At 51.9% G+C, this 21729-nt stretch overlaps 1 protein-coding gene across 3 annotated transcripts in view; it reads left to right on the forward strand.

Annotated features, from left to right (window-relative positions):
• The window catches only part of MTCL2 (microtubule crosslinking factor 2), a 68423-nt gene that overhangs the window by 14173 nt on the left and 32521 nt on the right, over positions 1 to 21729 (forward strand). For all 3 annotated transcript variants that reach the window (XM_081832821.1, XM_081832822.1, XM_081832823.1), the window contains exons 2-3: positions 5355 to 5579; positions 11275 to 11433. In XM_081832821.1, the coding sequence (XP_081688947.1) occupies positions 5355 to 5579; positions 11275 to 11433 (384 nt within the window). The remainder of the gene's footprint in view (positions 1 to 5354; positions 5580 to 11274; positions 11434 to 21729) is intronic.

The raw sequence follows: 21729 nt of genomic DNA on the forward strand, positions 1-21729 counted from the left end.
TTTTATTTTATTTTTTAAGATTTTATTTATTTATTTGAGAGAGAGAGAATGAGAGACAGAGAGCATGAGAAGCAGACTCCCTGCTGAGCGGGGAGCCCAATGCGGGACTCGATCCTGGGACTCCAGGATCATGACCTGAGCCGAAGGCAGTCGCTTAACCAACTGAGCCACCCAGGTGCCCCCCAAGATTTTATTTTATTTATTTTTTATTTTTTAATTTTAAAAATATTTTTTATTTATTTATTTGAGAGAGAGAATGAGAGAGAGAGAGCATGAGAGGGGAGAGGGTCAGAGGGAGAAGCAGACTCCCCGCCGAGCAGGGAGCCCGATGCGGGACTCGATCCCGGGACTCCAGGATCGTGACCTGAGCCGAAGGCAGTTGCCCAACCAACTGAGCCACCCAGGCGTCTCCAAGATTTTATTTTTAACTAACCTCTACACCCAACGTGGGGCTCAAGCTCATGACCCCGAGACCGAGTCGCATGCTCTGCTGACTGAGCCAGCCAGGTGCCCTGAGATATCTGGATGTGGGGGCCAGAGGATGCAGGGGCAGGGGTGGGGGGCAGAAACAGGGAGGAGACCAGGGACAGTTTGGATTCCAAGGTAAGGGACTGCACCTATTGCAGAAGCCAGTGGGAAAGAGTGGAGGAGACAGAAAGTGACCTTTTTTTTTCAAGTTATCTCCGATAAACAGGAATGACCTCTGTAATCAGAGCAAAATAAACATTTTCAGTGAAGACTGCTCTGGCAGTAGGCAGGGTGCCCCGTTCCTATTCTCTATCCCTGCCCGCACCCCCCTTCTCTGTCCATGTTAAATAATGAGGGTCAGCTTCAAGGGGAGGAGACAGTCAGCTTGAAGGAGTGGCAGAGGGGATGGAGGGCTGTCGAGGGGCTGGCAGGCCATGCCTGGTCTGAGCACCTTTCCCCGGCTTCTTTAGGCTGGCCTTTCTGACTGTGGGATTGAGAATCAGGGCCCCCAGGGCACTGCTGGCCTTTTCCTATCTGCAGGGGAGAGTGAGGTTTGGGGTTCCCCTACCGGTGTTGGGGGGGTCTCCAACAACCTTTCTGTATAGCCACTGGGCCTGTGGAGTCCAGTGGAGTTTGTCCCCTCCCTCCCACTTGCACACGGTTGAGGGGTTTGGGAGGGAGGGGAGGAGCAACAAGGGCCCTGAGCTGTCTGTGAAGGAGCTGAGAAGGCCGGGCTCCCCTCCCTCTCTCCAAGCTCTGTCCGTTGGGTCAGACTGTCACCGGAGGGCTTTTTAGGGCCAGGGGCTGGGACTGGAGGACTGAGCAGCCCTGGGAGATTTGGAGGTTCAGTGGGGTCTAAGAACCTCTGGAGTGATGGGGCGCCTGGGTGGCTCAGTCGTTAGGCGTCTGCCTTCGGCTCAGGTCATGATCCCAGGGTCCTGGGATCGAGTCCCGCATTGGGCTCCCTGCTCCTCAGGAAGCCTGCTTCTCCCACTCCCACTTCCCCTGCTTGTGTTCCCTCTCTTACTGTGTCTCTCTCTGTCAAATAAATAAATAAAATCTTTAAAAAAAAGAACCTCTGGAGTGAAGCAAGGTCCTGCCCCCCAGGGTCCCGTCCCAAGGGCCTAGCAGCCCCTTTCCCTGACCCCACCTCAGGACCCTGCCTGGGTCCTGCATTCACCAGCCCGGGCTGCCCGAGTCCCAGCCGACCCGGCCCATGCGGGCCACAAGCCTGCCTTTGTGGACTCGCCCTCCTGCATGGGCCGTGCCAGGAGGGGCTGACCCGCATTCTGCCTTGCAGCTGGGACGAGCCCGCATGGGCCTGGGCCCCCCTCCTTAGCCCCATGGGGAGATGGAGCTGGCGTGAATGCAACATCCTGCATTTTTAGAAACTGACTGTGGTCCAGGGCAGGCCCTGGGGAGCCAGCTGCTCATGTGAGAAAGATCATTGATTCATTCACTTGTTCAATAGATGCTTGTTGAGGCTCTGCTCTGTGTCAGGCCCTGGTCTTGTGGTCCTGCCACAGATGGCTCTTGCCCTTTTAGGAAAAAGACTGGAAGGAAACCCCCTGCCTTAGAGTCACTTGGGGGGCCTGCTCCCAGAGTTTCTGATTCAGCGGGTCTCAGTTGAGGCATGAGAATTTCTGACAAGTTCCCCAGTGATGGTTATATGCTACTGGTCCAGGGACCACAGTTCGAGAGCCAGTGTGACTTAGGACCAGGGGGAGGAATTATGAGTGATTTAAGTTTCTGTACTTTCAAAACTGTTTCTGTGATCATGGTTTACTTTTATAAATAGAAAAATCAGTTATTTAAAAGTTAACAAAATAAATGGTCCCCCCAAATTGACTCCAGTGCTCTGGATGTGGTCCTGTGTTGAGCGATGTCACCTCCCATGACTTAAATGTCATACATCTATTAACGTAGCCTAACATTATGAGCTTTAATGTTCTCTGCCCTTCCCCTTGGTTCATCCTGAGCTTCAGGTCCACTTAGACCTCCATATCCTCCCCATCACCTGTTAGCGTGACTGCAGTGAGAATAAGTGAGATATTAGGAAATAGCAGGGTGGGGATTTGAATACAGGCTCATCTGGAGGCTGGCTTACTTTGGGTTTAGCTGACTGGCCCGTACTTCCTGAGTGCCGTTTCCTTTATGCTTCCTTAATCCACCAGCTGAAATGGAGTGTGGACACCTCACTTCCTCATTTCTTTGGACTGGTGTGATCATTGACTGTCCCACTTCCTCTTTTTCCACTTTTAGTTCTGTCCACTTGGCATGGTGGCAGTGAGTCTGTGTGTATACTGGGATGGAGGTGGAGATGGGGTCCTGGTGAGGGAACCCTTCCTCTGAGCTGGTGTAGGCAGAATCATCCACTTTGCGGGTTGCTGCTGAAGCCACCCCTAGAGGAGAGGCCGTGGTGGCAAGTGGGGATTTAGTCCTTGGGTTGACGGTGGGAACGGGACAGTATGTCATTGGGAGAAACAGATCCTTGTCCCCTCTGTCTTCCTCTCCTGAGTTCAGGACCATGTGAGAAGTAGTCCGCGGGAGTCAAACAGACGAATGAGCTTTCACATTAAGAACTGGCCTGCTTCCTAACCCTGCTCCTGAATTAAACTGACCGACCCAGTCTCCAGGGGACACTGGACAACCTCAGGCCATGCTCCCAGAGGGAGCCACCCAATTTCTTTGGGGAAAGGAAGGCACAGAGGGGCTGGTGAACACACTCTGGATTGTGGCCCCTCTCAAGGGCCTGCAGAGTTGTTTTTTTTTTGCTTCTTGGACCCACCTCCCTGCCCCCATCAGCACCACCCTTGGGTGTTTCCTCTGGCTCCTCAGGGATGCCTTTGGCAGATCATTCCTCCCCTGTGACTCAATTTCTCTTTTCATTTATTTTTATTTTTTTAAAGCTTCATTTATTTATTTATTTATTTATTTATTTATTTGCCACAGAGAGAGAGAGAGAGAGACCACGAGCAGGGGGAGTGGCAGGCAGAAGGAGAAGCAGACTCCCCGCTGAGCAAGGAGCCCGATGCGGGACTCGATCCCAGGACCGGGGGATCATGACCCGAGCCAAAGGCAGACACTGAACCAACTGAGCCACCCAGGCGTCCCTCAGTTTCTCTTTTTAGTATACCATCTTGTTTAATTCATTCAGTCATACTAAGAGTAGATATTATTTCTATTTGTGACTCAGTTTTCACATTTGTTATTAGATATAATAATTATCCGTTTCTCCTGCTGGGTTCCTCACTCACCCCCTTACAATCTGTCTGTCTAATGATTGTTTCAGGTTGGTATGTCTTTTTTGTGGTTGTTTATCTAACTGCACATGGTATACTCATTCAGTTAATGTTTGTTGGGAGTCTGTGGGGTGCTAGGCCAATGCTGGGTGTGGGGGATACAGCAGGGATCAGGGTAGATGTGGGGTAGTGCCCCACACACACTCCCAGAGGGGAGACAAACTCTTAAATAGAAAATTTAGATATGCTCATGGTGACAAAGGGGAAGTGAGGGACATTTGGGAGCTGGTGACGGAGGTGGTCAGGAGCTGCCCTGAGGAAGTGAGGTCATCCCCCAGCACCCTCCACTTAAAACCCAAACCCAACTTCTTCTTGGCCCTTCAAGGCCAATCTCTGAATGTTTGCCTGGCCTCAGCCCACCCTCCTCTAGCTACCCTGGCCACCTTGCTATATTCTGACACACTGGGCTCTGTCCTGCCTATTAGCCTTTGCACACACCAGACCCTCTGCCTAGAGTCATCTCTCCCTGGCTGGCTGGCTGCATGGCTGTTCCTTCTTCCCTCAGCTCAGATGTCCCTTCTTTGGAGACGGCCACCCCGACCATGCCCTGGGACACAGCCTTTCCCCAGTGCTGTAGCATGTTACCTAGGTGTGGGGGTTTTTGTTTCTCGCCATTTATTTGGATTTTTTAATTTGTTGGTTTATCATGTGTCTCCCTAGTGAGATCTGGGGCTCCGTGCAGAAGATACAGAAGGGGCCCAGTCAGTCTTGGTCAGTACTGTCCCTTCCCACCCCCCGTGCTTGGCACGGGGCCTGGCACAGAGTTGGTGCCCATGAATGCTTGTTGAATGAGCCTGTCCTGCTTCCCCAGAGCGGTTAGTTTCCCTATTGCTCCTGCGACAAATCACCGGAAATCGAGTGGCTTCAAACAATCCCAGATTTTTTTTTTTTTTTAAAGATTTTATTTATTTATTTGACAGAGACAGAGATAGCAAGAGCAGGAACACAAGCAGCGGGAGTGGGAGAGGGAGAAGCAGGCCTCCCGCAGAGCAGGGAACCTGATGTGGGACTCGATCCCAGGACTCTGGGATCATGACCTGAGCCGAAGGCAGACGCTTTAACGACTGAGCCACCCAGGCGCCCACAATCCCAGATTATTATCTTAGCATTCTGGAGGTTCGAAGTCTGAAAATCAAGGTGTTGGCAGGGCTATGTTGGTGAGGCCACATGGCGGGGCTCTGGGGGAGGATCTACTCCCTTTTCCAGCTTCTGGACGTGGCCTGTATTCTCCACTTCGTGACCCGTCCTCCATCTTCAGCGCATGTCCCTCTGACCTCTGCTCTGTCACGTCACGTCCTACTTTGATCCTCTTGCCTCCCTCTTACAAGAACCCATGTCATTACGTTGGGCTGCCCAGATAGAATACAGGAACATCTCCCAATCTTGGGATCCTTACCTTCATCTCCTTCACAAAGTCCCTTTTGCCGTGTAAGGTAACATAGTCACAGGTTCTGAGAACGAGGACACGGATGTCTTTGGGGGGCCGTTATTCAGCCTAGGAGAGTGTTGGGTGTGGCCTGCATTCAGGCCTCAGGCCACTGCCACGGGGCCCGGTGGTGACCTGACCGCCCCGTCCCCCTGCAGGACGAGATCGAGGAGCTTCGGGCCGAGATGCTGGAGATGCGGGACGTCTACATGGAGGAGGATGTGTACCAGCTGCAGGAGCTGCGGCAGCAGCTGGACCAGGCCAGCAAGACCTGCCGCATTCTGCAGTACCGTCTGCGCAAGGCCGAGCGCCGCAGCCTCCGAGCCGCACAGACGGGCCAGGTGGATGGGGAGCTCATCCGTGGGCTGGAGCAGGACGTCAAGGTAAGCACCAGGCCTCCCCCCCAAGCCCCGGTCGAGCCCAGGTCAGCTTGCTCCTTGTGTGTCCTTGAGCAAGTTACTCCACCTCTCTGGGCCTCAGCTTCCTCATCTGTAAAGTGGGGATCCCTGGCGAACTGACAGGGGTGCCCCAAGGTAATATCATAAATATGCATCCTACTCAAAGCAGCCACTCCGAGTGTCAACCACATGCTGGACTCTGAGTTGTCCATGCACCGTCTGGGGAGGGTTCTTGGGGTTTTTATTTTTATTTATTTTTATTTTTTTATTTTTTAAGATTTTATTTATTTATTTGACAGAGAGAGACACAGCGAGAGAGGGAACACAAGCAGGGGGAGTGGGAGAGGGAGAAGCAGGCTTCCCGCTGAGCAGGGAGCCCGATGTGGGGCTCGATCCCAGGACCCTGAGATCATGACCTGAGCCGAAGGCAGACACTTAATGGCTGAGCCACCCAGGCGCCCCAGCTTCTTGGGGTTTTTAAAAATTTTTTTATTTTATCTTATTTTTAAGTAGGCTCCACGCCCAGCGTGGAGCCCAATGCAGGGCTTGAACTCACAACCCTGAGATCAAGAGCTGAGCTGAGATCAAGAATTGGAGGCTTAAGGGGGCTGAGCCACCCAGGCGCCCCTGTGGAGGTTTCTTTATTGTGCTAAGGAGCGTAGTGAAGGCCTGGAGTTGGATAGGGCTGGTTTAAATCTGGACTCCAAAGTGCCCTAATTTTGAGATTTTGAGCAAGTCACCTAAGTTTCAGTTTCTTCACCTGTAAAATGGGTGTCACAGCAGCGAGGTTCTCTGAGGGTTAGAAGAGATAATACAGGTAAGATGTCACTGTAAACCCTCAAAAATGTTAGCTGTTATTAGTCCCATTTTCTGGATGAGGAAAGTGAGGCTCAGAGAAAGGAAGGACCCACCTGTCCAAGGTCACATGACACTCAGTGTGTAGTGGTTACAGTGCAGGCTTATCAGCCTCCTGTGCCTGGCCTGGCCTCCCTCCCTGCTGATGGGCTGGAGGCTGGCAGGAGGGCCCTCCAGGAAGAGCCGACCCCTGCCTGTCTGTGTGCCCAGTCCCCGGCTCTCAGAACTCACCCTAGTGTGAGCAGGGGGTGTAGGAGCTGGGGGTGGGGATGCAGCCTGGGGGCTCTTCCTGCAGGGGTGACTTCTGAACCCAGGCCTGAGGGAGAAGAGGGCCTGAGCCGGGACTGGGGAGGAGGAATGCTGGGGCGGGGAGAGAGCCTCTCTGTAAGGGCCGGGAGGTAAACCCTGAGTGCCAGCGGGCCACAGGCAGGCTCGCATTTCCCATTGTCTTTACGGGGGCGCAGTTGGGATTAGAGGTCGGCTGTGCAGATGAGGAAACTGAGCTCAGAAGGGGTGTGTCTCCCAGGCCAAAGCTACCTGACCGGCAGCCCCCGGGATAGGTGTTTGCACAGATACTCCAACTCCAGGCACTGGATGGACAGGGCGTGGGGTGGGGAAGAGCTGGAGAAGCTCAGACGAAGCAGAGTTGGGGCCTGGGTGGCTGGGGCTTTGGGGCCGGGACACCAAAGAGTCAGCCTTACAGAGATTGGGGGGCGGGGCGGGGGAGGACCGACTGGGCCGGCTAGCCAGCGCCTCAGTGGGAGGAGCCAGAGCAGCTGGTGTGCATGTCGGAGGGGGTCTCTCGGCTCCCGGGGCAGGGAAGCCGCCCCTTCTGTTGGGATTTGAACTAGCCAATCAGCGTCCACCTTGCCCCCTTCTCCCCCTCTTCTCCCCGCCCCTGCAGCTGGAGCGCTGAGCTCATCCCTGCAGGCCCGGGCTGGATGCCTCTGGCCGCCACATCCTCCCCACGTGCTGGACTTGTTCTCAGTCACTTTGGGGGTTCTCAGAATTGTGGTGTCTCCTGGGGGGGCTTGATGGGCCCAGCTGGGGAGGGGACCTCAGAGCTGGGTATCCCTGGGGACTCTCTGACTTGCTCTGCCAGCTCCTTGGCCCACCCTGGGACTGGCTTGGGGCCACCTCTTGGGGCCTCAGTTTCCCCTTCTGTTAAATATGGGGCTGAGAGCAGCCAAATCTATAGGGCTTTTGCAGTTCCAGTGGTTTTGTCGAGCAGGTAGGTTATTGGTGAGGGCGCCATGAGTAACACCTTGGTATCCCTCTCCCCCAGGCTCTCTCACTGTCTGTGGTCCTCACAGCCTGCAGGCCCCACAGAGCCTCAGTGGGAACATACATGAGGAGGGCAGGGTGGTGGCGGTGCAGAGACCTGCTCTCCCACTTGCTTGGTGCGTGACCTTCAGAAAGCTGCTTCACACCCCTTGTGGAAAAGGGAGATAAAACTAGATTCTACCTAGAGAGATTTTTGCGAGGATAAAACGGAATGGCTCATGTAAAGAGAGTGCTGGCCACAAAATCCGGCACCGGGTGTTCACCCGGCAAAGGAGCAAATGTTGGTTGCAGTGTTACTGTTCAGAAGATCCTAGAAGGCACTCGTAGGGCAAGTGGCTGGGGCAAGGGCAGAGAAGGGGAGGCCAGAATCTCAGCCTGCCTGCGTGGATAAGAATCCCCTGGAGGGCTTGTCCACAGTGCAGATTCCCAGGCCCCACCTCCCATTCCCCCTCCCTGAGGATTCAGTGACAGTGACAGGGAGGCTGAGAGACCTGATGTGAGGGGGACCGTGGCCTGGAGGCTGCTGGTTGCATTTGGCAGGAGCCAGGCCTCAGTGCTGTAAACAGTGACCTCATGGCTGAACGCATTGTTTGTGCTTTGGGGATTTGCCCCGGTGTCCAGAAGCTGCAGCTGCTTCACCTCCCGGAGTATCTCAGCCCCCCTGCCCTGGGAGTAGTTGGGAGGATCGTAAGACGATGAAATGAGACAAGCAGGTGGGGCCCTGTGAGCATGTGACACCGTGAACCCTCTGCTGGGCTTATTATTAATACTTTTAGTACCGATATTAACATAATGTCTTCAGGCTTCGGGCCAACAACAGGGTCAGGTTGAGAGCAGGACTCTAGAGTTGACCCACCTGATTTCAGACCTTGTTTCTGTAGCTTCCTAGCCGTGTGCCCTTGGGCAAGTGACCTTTCCTTTCTGCACCTCAGAATGGTAATAACAAAGCGTTTCTCGAGGGAATGAAAGGCATGTGGTGTCAGGAAGTGAGAGCCGATTCTGTAAGTCACCCATGAGAGGCAAGAGCACCCAGGGCCACTGAGAGAGAGGAAGGGACGGGCGGAGGCCACCAGACTCCTGCCCTCCAGGCTACCGTGCTCTTCCTCTAAAGGGGGCACAGGGTTCTGTGGGATCTGAAATTAAGGGCTCTTTTGTTCCCACTGCAATCCTGTAAGCTGCCTGGGGTTGGGCTTTCTTGACATAGCAACCCTTGGGGGTGGGGGACAAATGGGGAAGGCGATCATATGGAGAATGGGGTGGAAGGAGCCTGGGGACTCATGGAAGGGATGAAATCAATAGAGTCATTTATGAACCCAAGAGGACCCAGGAATCCACGGATCATGACTTCTTGAGGGGGAGTGTTGCCTACCAGGTCGAGGCCATGGTGGGGATGGAGCGACCCCTCAGATGGAGAGGAGCTGGCCCCAAGTGGGAGCGCAGTTAGGAGAGAAGCCCTCACGTCAGTCAGGGACACAGCCCTCCCTGGACGGTGGGTGGGGTGCTGGTAGAGGGGAGCATCCCCCTCGTCAAGTTAGGAGAGGTGCATCTCCCCATATTTCAGGCATTCGCCCCTTCACCTCCCTCTCTTTTCCCTTTTTGGAACCTTGGATTTGTTTGTTCTCCAACCAGCATTTCCTGGGCACTAGCATGTGCCAGACCATGCGCTGCTACTGGGACACAGGGAGGTGAAGGAGCCCAGGCATGGTCTGGGGCCTTCATCTCTGTGCCCCACCGCTCCTGCCCCACGGTCCCAACAGGATGAACGAATAAATGAATGAATGAATGAATGGAGTATTGATCAGGGCAGGGACTTTCTGGGTGACTTAATAGCCCCAACCTGGAGACCACAGCCAAGAGCCTGGGGCTGAACACTTCCAGCAAAATCCTTGACCCCAAACTCAAGAGTGAGGCCCAGTCCAGTAAAACCAGTGCACAGAGGTGAAGCAGTGATCCTGGCAGTGCATTAAAAAGTTGTATTTCTTGATGTTCCAACCACCAGCCCAGGGACTACGTCATGTGTTCCTCACAGTGGCTCCTGGGAGTGGGCTGTCTCCATTCCACTTACCAGTGACCACACCGAGACTTCGAATGTGTCAATAAACTTGTCGTGGGTGTCCACACAGAGAGCGCTGGAGTCATACTCAGTCTAGCTCTCCCTGCCTGCCAAGTCCTTGTTCTGCTATTGAGGGGTTTGTGGATGGGGGATAGATCCCGGCTGTCCTTGGGGATCCTCAGAGGCAGAGAGCGGCAGTGGGCAACAGACGGTGGGGGAGGCAGCGCCGAATTCCCTTTCTGGCCGTTGTTTTTCCTGGCCTGCCTCTCATACTGCCAACGGGTCCGTGCCGAGCTGGGCCTGGGCCCAGGCAGAGGGAAGAGCCAGGGAGGGCCCTCTTCCCTTCCGGCGTGGAGGAGGTGCCATGGCCATTTCCGAGACTGGCAGGCATGGGGTGCTGGGCTGTCTGCCCCTCACATACCTCTTGTGGGCAAAGCCCTCGGACCCCTCCAGAGCCTCTGACCACGTTGGCCTCTCGGGCAAATCCCAGGGGCTCCCCCCAGCTCGGGTCCCCCTGGCTAGGCATGACCCCGAGTCAGGTCACTTAGGCTGTGAGCCTCAGACAGAATTGGGGTAAATGAATCTGGCACACGGTAGGTAGTCAACAGATGATAGTTGTGATTTACCAGCTCAGAAGGGCCTTCCGCATCCCCAGAGGCTCCCCTTTCCTGGCCTTTGACCCCCAGGGTGTCCTCGAGGAAATGGGGTGCTCTGCTGCAGAGCCCTGGCACCAGGATTGACGTTTGCAGCTCTGTTAGTTCCTTTCTGTACGGATGACTTGGACACGCGCCCAGCCTTTGTCATTTAGAGCATGTTCTATGTCCCAGACAATTGAAAACCAGCCTCGGGGTCACCCCATGACCTCCAGCAAGTCAGGCCCCTCTCTGAGCTTCGGCATGACCACTCCCCCGGCACTCAACTGTGCTGGCCCAGGGCCCAGGCTTTTTGTGCCATAGCTGATTCGGTCCTCCTGCGGGGCCCATGAGGTTGCTGCTATTATTGCATCCATTTTGCAGTTAAGGAGACTGAGGCACAGAGTCGGGAGATGGTTTGCCCAGGATCCCGTGCTGGTCCCTGGCAGCAGTGGGATTCAGATGGCTCTGGGGCTGCCCATCTTGCTCTGGTTTCCACGCCAGCTCACTTCCCTCCCTTTAAAATGAGCTTCTGGCCCTGCCTCAGGCTCTTGTGAGAATTGGAAACACCGACTGCGCTGGATAATTGAAAGGGCCTTGCGAAGAACAGGCAGGGCCTTTCCAGCTTCCTGGGGACTGAACTGTGATGTAGACATTGGGAGCACGGGGTGCCTGGGTTTGGGTTTTGCTTCTGCTGTTTCCTGGCTGTGTGACCCCGTACCCTCTACTGACTTCTCTGTGCCTCGGTTTCCTCATCTAAGTGGGGGTGGTGAGAAACACTGTCTGCTGGGGGGTGGCTCTGCAGCCAAAGCGGGGGGCAGGTGGGGTTCCCTGCTCATCACCCACCCTTGCTCAGGTCTCTAAGGACATCTCCGTGCGGCTGCATAAGGAGCTCGAGGCGGTGGAGAAGAAACGGGCGCGGCTGGAGGAGGAGAACGAGGAGCTTCGGCAGCGGCTCATCGAGACCGAGCTGGCCAAGCAGGTGCTGCAGACGGAGCTGGAACGGCCGAGAGAGGTGAGGGCCCCTCCGTCCCAGGCAGGGCCAGGCCGGGGCAGGGGGCCGTGCGCCGGGGCTCTGAACCGCTGTGTCTGCACGGTTATGCGTCCCTGGTGGAGCTGTCTTTGTCACGTGTTCATCCCCGCAGCACACATTTCCTGAGCACCACTGTATACTCTGTGTGCCGACCCTGAGGACACAGTGGTGAGTGGAAGACACTGGTTCCTGTCCTCAAGGAGCCCACAGGCCAGTGAAGGAGACAGTCATCCACCAAAGAACCGCAGCCGTGGGAGGATTAACTAAGGAAGCATTCCACGGTATCCAGCGTGGGGCCGGGCCCTCTGCCTCAGTTTCCTCACCTACAGAACGGGACAATGATGCCCTGAGTGTTGTGAGGACTAGCTGGGATAACTTGTGTGCACATGCTTTAGGGGCTGCATTTGGTGTGAAGGCAGTGCTGGGGCCGGGCCTCTGGCCAGGCTCCCGCCAGCCTCTCAACACAGATTTTAGGACGTTAGACGCTTCCTGAATGTGGCCCCAGGCACTAGCTTGTCTTTGCTCATACGAGTCCTTCCACTTGCCTTCTGCTATGTGTTGGGAGTGCAGCATGTTAGGTACCGTGCTAGACACTTTACCTCGACAATTTCCATAAAGGCCCAGTGAGGTTGTGATTATAGCCATTTTATGGATGAGGAAACAGCCCCTGAGAGAAGGAGGGATGTCCTCAAGGTCACACAGGGCCCAGTGGGCTCGCAGAATGCCTCTTGAAAGCCGTCAGCCTAGGTGACCCCTAGGGGCTGGAATCCTCCAGAAATCAGGGGTCTGTGTTCCAGCCAGCCCCGGGTGGCTTCTGACCACAGAGGCACAGCTGGACCTCAGCTATCTGGCTGCTCACGAGGGTATCCTAGGATTGCACGTTGTTCTAGGGCATTCCTCACCTTCCCCGAGGGCAGGCGTGCCAGTGTTCCAGGCCTGAGACACCGCAGCCCTGAAGCCAGAACAGTCCTCCGGCTGCCCTTCCTCCTGGGCATGTTGGTGTGACGTGCCAATGGCTTCTCAGTGTAGAGACAGGGGGCATTTGCTGCTAAGGGCTGCCGTGGGGCCCTGCTCTGCTACAGGGCTGGGTGGGAGGCCCCCTCTCTCAGGCAGCCTCCTGCCAACCCCCACCCCCACCCCCGTGGCCTGGCCCACGGCACAGGGGGCTGTCTTCACACATCTCATTGTTGCCACCCTTGATAGTGGAAAGGGGAGACAGTTTCAGAGAGTGCCTTAAAGCTTAGCATGTTTCTTTTTTGTTCTTTAAAGATTAACTTATTTAATTGAGAGAGAGAGAGTGTGCATGAGCAGGGGGAGGGGCAGAGGGACAGGGAGAGAAGCAGACTCCTCACTGAGCACATGCAGAGCTCAATCTTAGGACCCAGAGATTATGACCCAAGCCCAAATCAAGAGTCAGACACTTAACCGACTGAGCCACCCAGGTGCCTCAAACTCAGCGTGTTTCTATTGTAAAGGAGAGGAAACTGAGGCCCAGAGGGGGACAGCTTGCCGGACTTCACCCCCCCTTTCTTGGCAGAGATGTGGCTGAGATCCCAAAGCCGTGTCCCCTCTAAGTCTCCGTTTCTTCATCTGTGACATCGGGATAATAACAGTACCCAGGTCACGAGGTTGTTTATGACCAGCAATAAGCTTGGGTAACCATAAAACACTATGAAGAAGTTAAAAAGAATAAAGTAGTATGGCAATTCCTGAACAAATTAAACATGCAATTATTATATGAGCCAGGAGTTCCACTTTGGGATTTATGCCCCAAGGAATGGAAAGCAGGGACATGAACAGATATTTGTACCCCTCTGTTCCAAGCAGCATTATTCATAATAGGCAAAAGGTAGAAGCAACCCAAATATCCATCAATGTATATATATATATACAGTGGACTCTTGGTAAGCTTTGAGAAGGAATGAAATTCTGACACATGCTGCACCATGGATGAACCTTGAAGACATGATGCTAAGTGAAATAAGCCAGCCCCCAATGGACCAGTAGTATATGGTTCCACGTATAGGACATACTTAGGGTAGTCCAAATTCACAGAGACAGAAAGCAGGGCAGAGGTCGCCAGGTGCTGGAGAGAGGAGGGAGTGGGGAATTGGTATTCAGTGGGTATAGAGTTTCAGTTTAGGATAATAAAAAAGTTCTAGAGATGAATAGTGGTTGTTTGACAAAGTGAATGCACCTAATGCCACTGAAATATATACTTGAAAGTGACTAGAAATGGTAAATTTCATGTTATGTATACTTTAGCACAGTTAAAAAAAAGAATAAGGGGGCGCCTGGGTGGCTCAGTCGTTAAGCGTCTGCCTTCGGCTCAGGTCATGATCCCAGGGTCCTGGGGTCGAGTCCCACATCAGGCTCCCTGCTCGGCAGGAAGCCTGCTTCTCCCTCTCCCACTCCCCCTGCTTGTGTTCCTGCTCTCGCTATCTCTCTCTCTGTCAAATAAATAAATAAAATCTTAAAAAAAAAAAAAAAGAATAAGGTAGATATATAAATACTGATGCTGAAAGATCTCTAATAGGAAAAGAAAGAGAGATACATACACACACACACACACATATATATGTATATGTATCGTGCAATCCCACTAATTATTTTGAAAAGGCATACAGAACAGACTGGTTTTGGGGCATGTATATGTGCAAATGTATAGCAAAGGTGTGGAGGAAAATCCACTGAACTAAGGAGTGAGAGATGGGAATAGCATGGGGGAAATGACTTTGCTTTGTATTCTTTTAATGAATGCTGTAGTTAGGTGGGTTTTGGTGGGGGGATTATTTGTGAAATTTGAAATGTAGTCAAGCATGTGTACAGCCCTTTGTGGTGCCAGGCACACAGTAGGTGCTCAAGAAACACTAGTTCACTTCCCCTAGGAAGGCGATGTCAGCAAGGCAGGTCTGGCCCTCCCTGGCATGCCCCTTGGTGTCTCAGGATCCAGGCAAGGGGGTGTGGCCCTGTGTTTCTTTGCTGATCGCCTTCTCCCCCTCCTCCTTCCTGACATCGTTTCCATGGAGATGAGGGTCCCTTAGCAGTTCTGCCAGAGCTGCTGGAGTCCCATCATCCAGATCTGCCTTTGCCATCCTGACAGGTTGCTGTGGCGATCCTGTCACCCAGCTGGGAACAGGAGCCCCTGGCCTGAGCTGATGTGGTTGCCATGGCGATCGCTCTTCACTGTAGAGAAGGGAGGGTGGCCGGCCCCAGCTGCCCTCTGCGGTGGTTCTGTTGGGCAGCTGGGCTGCAGTTCAAGAATCGTAACACCAGCCTCCCCCTCGTCCAGTATCAGTCCCCCGTTCTTGTGTTTTAGGCAGAAAGCCAACATGAGTGTTGACGTGATGTATTAGAATATAGCTGCTGGGTCTGAGTGCTGGCTCTGTACCAGGCACCACACCAAGCATTTGGTATACCTCCTCGTGCTGTGAAACCAACAGCCTCCCAACATGCCTAGTGTTGTTATCCTCATTTTATAGGTGGTATGCTTCTCGACAGTATTTTAATTGCGATATAATTCACATCCTATTAAAGTCACCATGTTAAAATGTCAAATGTAATGGTTTTTAATATATTCGTAGTGTTGTATGTCCATCATCATGATCTAAATCTAGACTGTTTCCATTGTCCCTGAAAGAAACCCTGTACCTGTTAGCAGTCACTCCCCATTCCCCCTGCCCTCCAGCCCCTGGCAACTGCTAATCTACACTCTGTCTCTGTGGATTTGCCTATTCTGGACATTTCATACAAATGGAATCCTGCAATATGTGATTTTTTTGTGACTGGCTTCTTTCACACAGCATCAGGTTTTCAAGGTTCATCTATGTTGAAGCATGTGTCAGTACTCATTACTTTTTTTAAAAAATTTTTTGAAAAGATTTTATTTATTTGTCAGAGAGAGAGAGCGAGCGTCAGGGAGAGGGAGAAGTAGGCTTCCTGCCGAGCAGGGAGCCCGATGTGGGACTCGATCCCAGGACCCTGGGATCATGACCCGAGCCGAAGGCAGACACTTAACCAACTGAGCCACCCAGGCAGCCCAGTACTTCATTCCTTTTAATGGTCAAATAATAATCCATTGTGTGGATAGACATTTTGTTTGTCCACTCATCAGTTGATGGACATTTGGGTTGTTTCCACCTTCTGACTAGTCTGAGTGATGCTGCTGTGTACATTTGCATACAGGTTTTGAATGTTCATCTGTGTTCGGTTCTCTTGGGTGTATACCAAGGAGTGGACTGCTGCATAGAGATGGGACTGGGGAAAGACAAAGATGGGATTCTAACCCAGGACTCTCTATCTCCCAAAGTCACCCTGACTCTTAGGTGCCGCCCCACCCTCTTCACCCTATCCAGGTACCTCCCTAGGGCCCTGCTGTGTTTTCAGAACCTCCAAAGGGGCTGCTCATGTCAGGGAGTGAGTCCCTCCGTCTCTAGCGCGGGCTTCTTGTCCTGATTCCCACTCCGATGGGGTAGGCAGGGTGCCGACCTTGGCATCAGATCACCCAGGTTCAAATCTTGGTTCTGCTGGTGGTGTCATCTGATGCAGCCGGGCTGTGGTTTGTGTGGTTTAGGGGAAACTCGAATTTGGAGTCACACGGGCCTGAGTTTGAATGCTGGCCTTGCTGCTCACTTGCCAATGACTGTGCTGCTGGGCAAATCGTGTAACTGTTCCAGGGCTCAGTTTGTTCACTTATAAGACAGGACTACGAATCCCTGCTTTTCAGAGACAAGCAGGTGAAGTGCTTAGCAAGGTGCGATCCGTGTCAGGCTGCCTCTTGCCCGTGGAAGGAGCATTTACATCGCATGTCATGCCTGCAATTGTCAGTGTGTGCCCCAGTGACTTCTGATTTGGGGCTCACGTCTAAACCAGTCTTTGTGGGCGCCTGGGTGGCTCAGTCGGTTAAGCGACTGCCTTCGGCTCAGGTCATGATCCCAGGGTCCTGGGATCAAGTTCTGCGTCGGGCTCCCTGCTCTGCGTGGAGCCTGCTTCTCCCTCTCCCACTCCCCCTGCTTGTGTTCCCTCTCTCGCTGTGTCTCTCTCTGTCAAATAAATAAGTAAAATCTTAAAAAAAAAAAAATAAACCAGTCTTTGCTTCCTCCCCCCAGATGATCTCCCCTTAGCCCGGGCCACTCGGCTCTAGCTGCTTCAGCTGCTCTGGAGGAAGAATGCCTCAGTCTTCGAGACGCACCCCCATCCCAGGTCCCCTCTAGAGTAAATTGTGGACACACAGCACAGGCTGTGTTTTCAGTGAGACCCTTTCAAACATCCCCTCCATATTTGGTGAGACTCTGCCCGGCTGTTTTGGCAGCAGGTTCATTCTATTCCTTGAAGGTTGGTCTTTGTTCCCTGGCAGGACGGAAGCAGGGAAGGTGTTTGAGCGCAGGGGGCCCCTGCAGAGCTGTGCTCAGGCAGCATCTCTGTGCGTGCTGGATGTGCGGGGGACACGATCTACCAGTCTCCTAGGGAAGGACAAGGGAGGCCATAGCTCCTGCTCCTACTAGGAGCTGTTAGACCAAGGATGCTTAGAGGCGCCACCCTGGCTGCTCAAAGGTGGCCTTGTGAGTTGCTGGTAGGTGGGGAAGCCCCTGATGTGTGCCAGGCCAAAGAATGTGCCCTTGGGGTCTGGCACTTAGCAACCGGCATTCTTGTTGGTGTCTGGGACCGCCCTGCCCTGCCCCTTCCTTCCCACTCTCCTGAGGCCTGGGGCCAGAACATCTGCCCCTGGGGGCTCTACCAAGGGGCTCTGACAGGCCCTGGCTCCCTGGAGGGGCACCGCAGCCCCCCAGGCTGCCTGGCCAGCTGCTGTCCTGCAGAGGGGAGGAGGTCTTTGTGCTCTGTGAGCCTGCCTTGTTTTCCCTCCAGAGCTGAAGGGTGGTGTGGGAGCCCAAATGGCTTAGATGGGGGGACAGCGCAGGGCGGTCCCAGACACCAACTAGAATGCGGGGGCGGGGGTCAGTTCCAACCAGAAAAGGCTGGAGTTACTCTGGTCCTGAAAGGGTTTGCTGCTCTGGCCCCTCTTCGCTGCCTACTGCCCTCCCTTCCTGGGGAGGTTCATGGCTCTCAGAGCTTCCTCTCTGCCGGTTGGAAAGGTGTCCAGTGACTTTTCTTGGGAAAGTATATTAAAAACATCTCACTATGATTTTCCCCCTCCACCCGACAGGTTATATATAGGCTTAATAGAGGAAGACTAATAGAAAAAAATACAAGTAAGTGATAAGGAGGAAAAATTCACCTGTAATCCAGTTTTCAGAGGAAGTTACTCTGAGTAATTATCAAATTATTATTTGGGAGGGGCGTATACTTCCAATACATTTTTCTATTTATATGCACACACGTATTGAAATGTATAGGTCTATATGCATTTTTTTTTCCCCTAACAGAAGCTCAGTGAAGCAAAAATATCACTACAAAAGCACATCAGTGCAGGCCCAGCCTACCCCTAAGGATGCGTATGTCAGACTCCAGGTGTATTGGTTTGTCTCCGGCAGGAAAACTGGGGACTTGGGTTCACTGTATTCCTTTTTGTGATTTTTTTTTTTTTTTGAAGTGTAGTTGACACACAACGTGACATTGGTTTCAGGTGTACGACATAGTGATTCAACAAGTCTACACATTATGCTGTGCTCACCGTAAGTGTAGCTACCATCTGTCTCCAGGCAACCCTATTGACTGTATTCCCTATGCTGTACCTTTCATCCCTGAGACCTATTCATTCCATAACTGAAAGCCTAGGTGTCTCACTCCCCTTCCCCCACTTGGCCCCCCTTCCCCCATTTTTGTGGTTTTGAAGTTTGAACAATGTGAATGTGTTATCCAAAAAATAATAGAAATAATAACCCTACATAAAAAAGAAGAGGGAAGCCTCTCTTAACCACCCCCCTCAATTCTGCTCCTGACTCAGCTTAACCCATGGTTAGCAAGTTGGTTTGTATCTTTTTAGGCTTTTCTCTATGTTCACACAATGTGTATTTCTCTATGTATTTTTAGAAAATGAAGATGGGATTGTATTGTATCCATGGTTTCTGTAACATGTAGAATAATGTAGCATGAACACAAACTTTTTAAAAATGCTGGATGTTTGCGGTTTTCTTCTGCCTAAGGTGCTTATTATAAAAATCAAAGATCACAGAGTCAAGTAAACATAGGAAGGAAAGAAAGTCTAAAAGAGCCCCATCTATTTCAGTATTTTAAACACAGAGCCAAAGGTTGAGAAGGAGCTCCAGCTGGCTGTCAGCTGTGGTCACCCTCAGGGTGGGGAGGAGAATGGCTGGCGGTGGTGGGGGGGGGGCGCTTCTGATTTGTCAGCGTGGTGTAGATTTATAGTGAGAATATATTTTTGTATATTAATTTTTAGAAAATTTTGTAATGAAAAAAATTTTAAAGGAAAAGCTGGAGAACTATGTCCCACCCCACCCCCCAAAAATGTGGGGGAAGAAGTAGGCCAAGTGTAAGTTTGCTGTATTCCCATTGTGAACAGCCTGATAATATATTCTTCAGACCTTCCCCAGCCTGTGTGCATGCACACACACACACCCACACACACACACCCACATACCCACGCACACCCCTTATTTCTGTAACAATGGTAACATGCTCTAGGTTTTTTTTTTTAATAACAGCTTTATTGAGATATAATTCACATGCGATAAAGTTTGTCTTTCTAAAGTATACAGTTCAGTGGTTTTGTAGAATATTCAGAGTTGTACAACCTTCACCACTTTCTCGGTCCAGAACATTTTCATCACCCCAACAAGAAACCCCAAGCCCATCAACAGTCACTCCCCAGCCACTCCGCGGCCTTGCCCAGCCCCTGGGCAACCACTAATCTACTTTCTGCCATTATGGATTTGCCTATTATGGACATTTTATGTAAATGGTATCCTACATTGTGTGGCCTTTTGTGACTGGCTTCTTTCACTTAGCATGAACATTTTCAAGATACATGTGGTATCAAGTATGAGTACTTCATTTTTTTCGGTGGCTGAGCGATATTCCCTCGTGTGGATATACCACATTTTGTTTGTCCATTTATCAGTTGGTGGACATTTGGGTTGTGGGTTTTGTTGCGCGAGTTCCTTCTTTTCCTTACCAAGATGTCTCAGAGACTTCACCATGTCCGGAAATCTCACTCCCCTCCGTCCTTTGTAAAAAGGCTTTATATGATTTCATTCCTTTATATGTGGTGGCTGGGACCTCCTAGTGCGCTGGCCCCCTGTCACCCCATTTCCTCTCTCCAGGGAGTCTGCAGTGCTTGAAGAGGCTGTGGTCACCTGAAGCGGCTCAATTTTGTAGGGAGAGGAAGGGGTTCGCCCAGGATCATAAACTCAGTGTTGTGGGGTTGCCAGAGTTCAGCTCCCAGCTGAGGCCACCCTTACCCCTCAGCTTGTGCTAAGCCAGCCCTGGATCTGCAAGCCTGACCAGCTGTCCCCAGAGCCCCCACCTCACCACTCACTCCATGCCCATGTGTCCCTCTGAGCAACCCCTTCCCAGGCGCCATTTGTGGGAGGGGCTGTTTGTGAGGGGAACCTGTTTTGTGGCATCACCCCATTTCCTACCTTCTCCTCCTCAATTTTGAAAGATCCCAGATCAGCCCTTCTCAAATACTGGCTCTTCGCTCTTGGCACCCAGCATCTGAAATATCAGCCTCTGTCTTCCTGCCTCATTTGAATTTCAAAAGGTCTCTTTAGGATTTGATTGGGCTCCAAGATATACTTCAGACCCCAGCTGGAGTTCATTTCCCTGGCTCTCTGGTTCCAGCCTGGGCTGCGCAATAGAATCAACCTGGGAAGCTGTTTAAAAATACCGATGCCTGGGACCCACCCTGGACCAGTTATAGCAGAATCTCTGGGACCTGGAGGATCAGCATTTTTTTGTTTAATTTCCCCCAGCTAATTCTGATGTGCGCCCGGGGTTGAGAACCACTGTGCTCCCTCCACTCTGGCCCTCATCAAGGAAGGCACATTTTTTCCTTCCCAAGTCTTGGGAACTATATCAAGAGCTTGGTCAAGAACTGGCCCCAGGTCAGCTATGGATTTGCTGTGGGACCTTTCTCCCCCACCTTCAGCGAGGTGGGGGCTTGGATTAGGTCAGTGGTTCTCACCTTCAGGGATGGGTATGAGAGGTGGGGGGCTAGGGAAGGATGTATTCAAACACCTGGGAGCATTCTCAAAAAATACTTGTTGAACTTGAAAAGTCAAAGGCAACCTAAGTGTGGTTTTATACACTAATAAATCATCCGTCTCATGGGAAGGAGTGTTCAATAGACTCATGCATCTAACTGAATGACTTATATATTTTTTTCTTTTTTTTTTAAAGATTTTATTTATTTATTTGACACAGAGAGAGTGAGCACAAGTAGGCAGAGCGGTAGGCAGAGGGAGAGGGAGAAGCAGACTCCCCGCTGAGCAGGAAGCCCGACGTGGGGCTCGATCCCAGGACTCTGGGATCATGACCCGAGCTGAAGGCAGACGTTTAACTGACTGAGCCACCCAGGCGCCCCTAACTGAATGACTTTTAAAATTTATTTAAAAAAAAATATAAGGGGTGCCTGAGCGGCTCAGTCGGTTAAGCGTCTGCCTTCAGCTCAGGTCACGATCCCAGGGTCCTGGGATCAATCCCCATGTCGGACTCCCTGCTCAGTGGGGAGACTGCTTCTCACTCTCCCTCTGACTGCCACTCTCTCTGTCAAATAAATAAATAAAATCTTTGAAAAGTTTTTTTAAAGATTTTATTTATTTATTAGAGCACAGGGGCAGAGGGAGAGAGAGAATCTCAAGCATACTCCCCGCTGAGCGTGTTGTGGGGGATGTGGGGGGAGCTCGATCCCATGACCTTGAGATCATGACCTGAGCTGAAATCAAGAGTCTGTCTCTTAACCAACTGAGCCACCCAGGCACCCCCTGAGTGACTTTTTTTTTTTTTCCTGAGTGACTTTTTAATTTTTTTTATTTTTTTTCTTTTTAATTAATTAATTAATTAATTAATTTTTTATTCTTATGTTAATCCCCATACATTACATCATTAGTTTTAGATGAAGTGTTCCATGATTCATTGTTTGTGCATAACACCCAGTGCTTCATGCAGAACGTGCCCTCCTCAATACCCACCACCAGGCTAACCCATCCTCCCACCCCCCTCCCCTCTAGAACCCTCAGTTTGTTTTTCAGAGTCCATCGTCTCTCATGGTTCGTCTACCCCTCCCGATTTCCCCCGCTTCATTCTTCCCCTCCTGCTATCTTCTTCTTCTTCTTTTTTTTCTTAACATATATTGCATTA

This window comes from Leptonychotes weddellii, chromosome 10, assembly GCF_054177405.1.
Source record: "Leptonychotes weddellii isolate Sample4059 chromosome 10, ASM5417740v2, whole genome shotgun sequence".
NCBI lineage: Eukaryota > Metazoa > Chordata > Mammalia > Carnivora > Phocidae > Leptonychotes > Leptonychotes weddellii.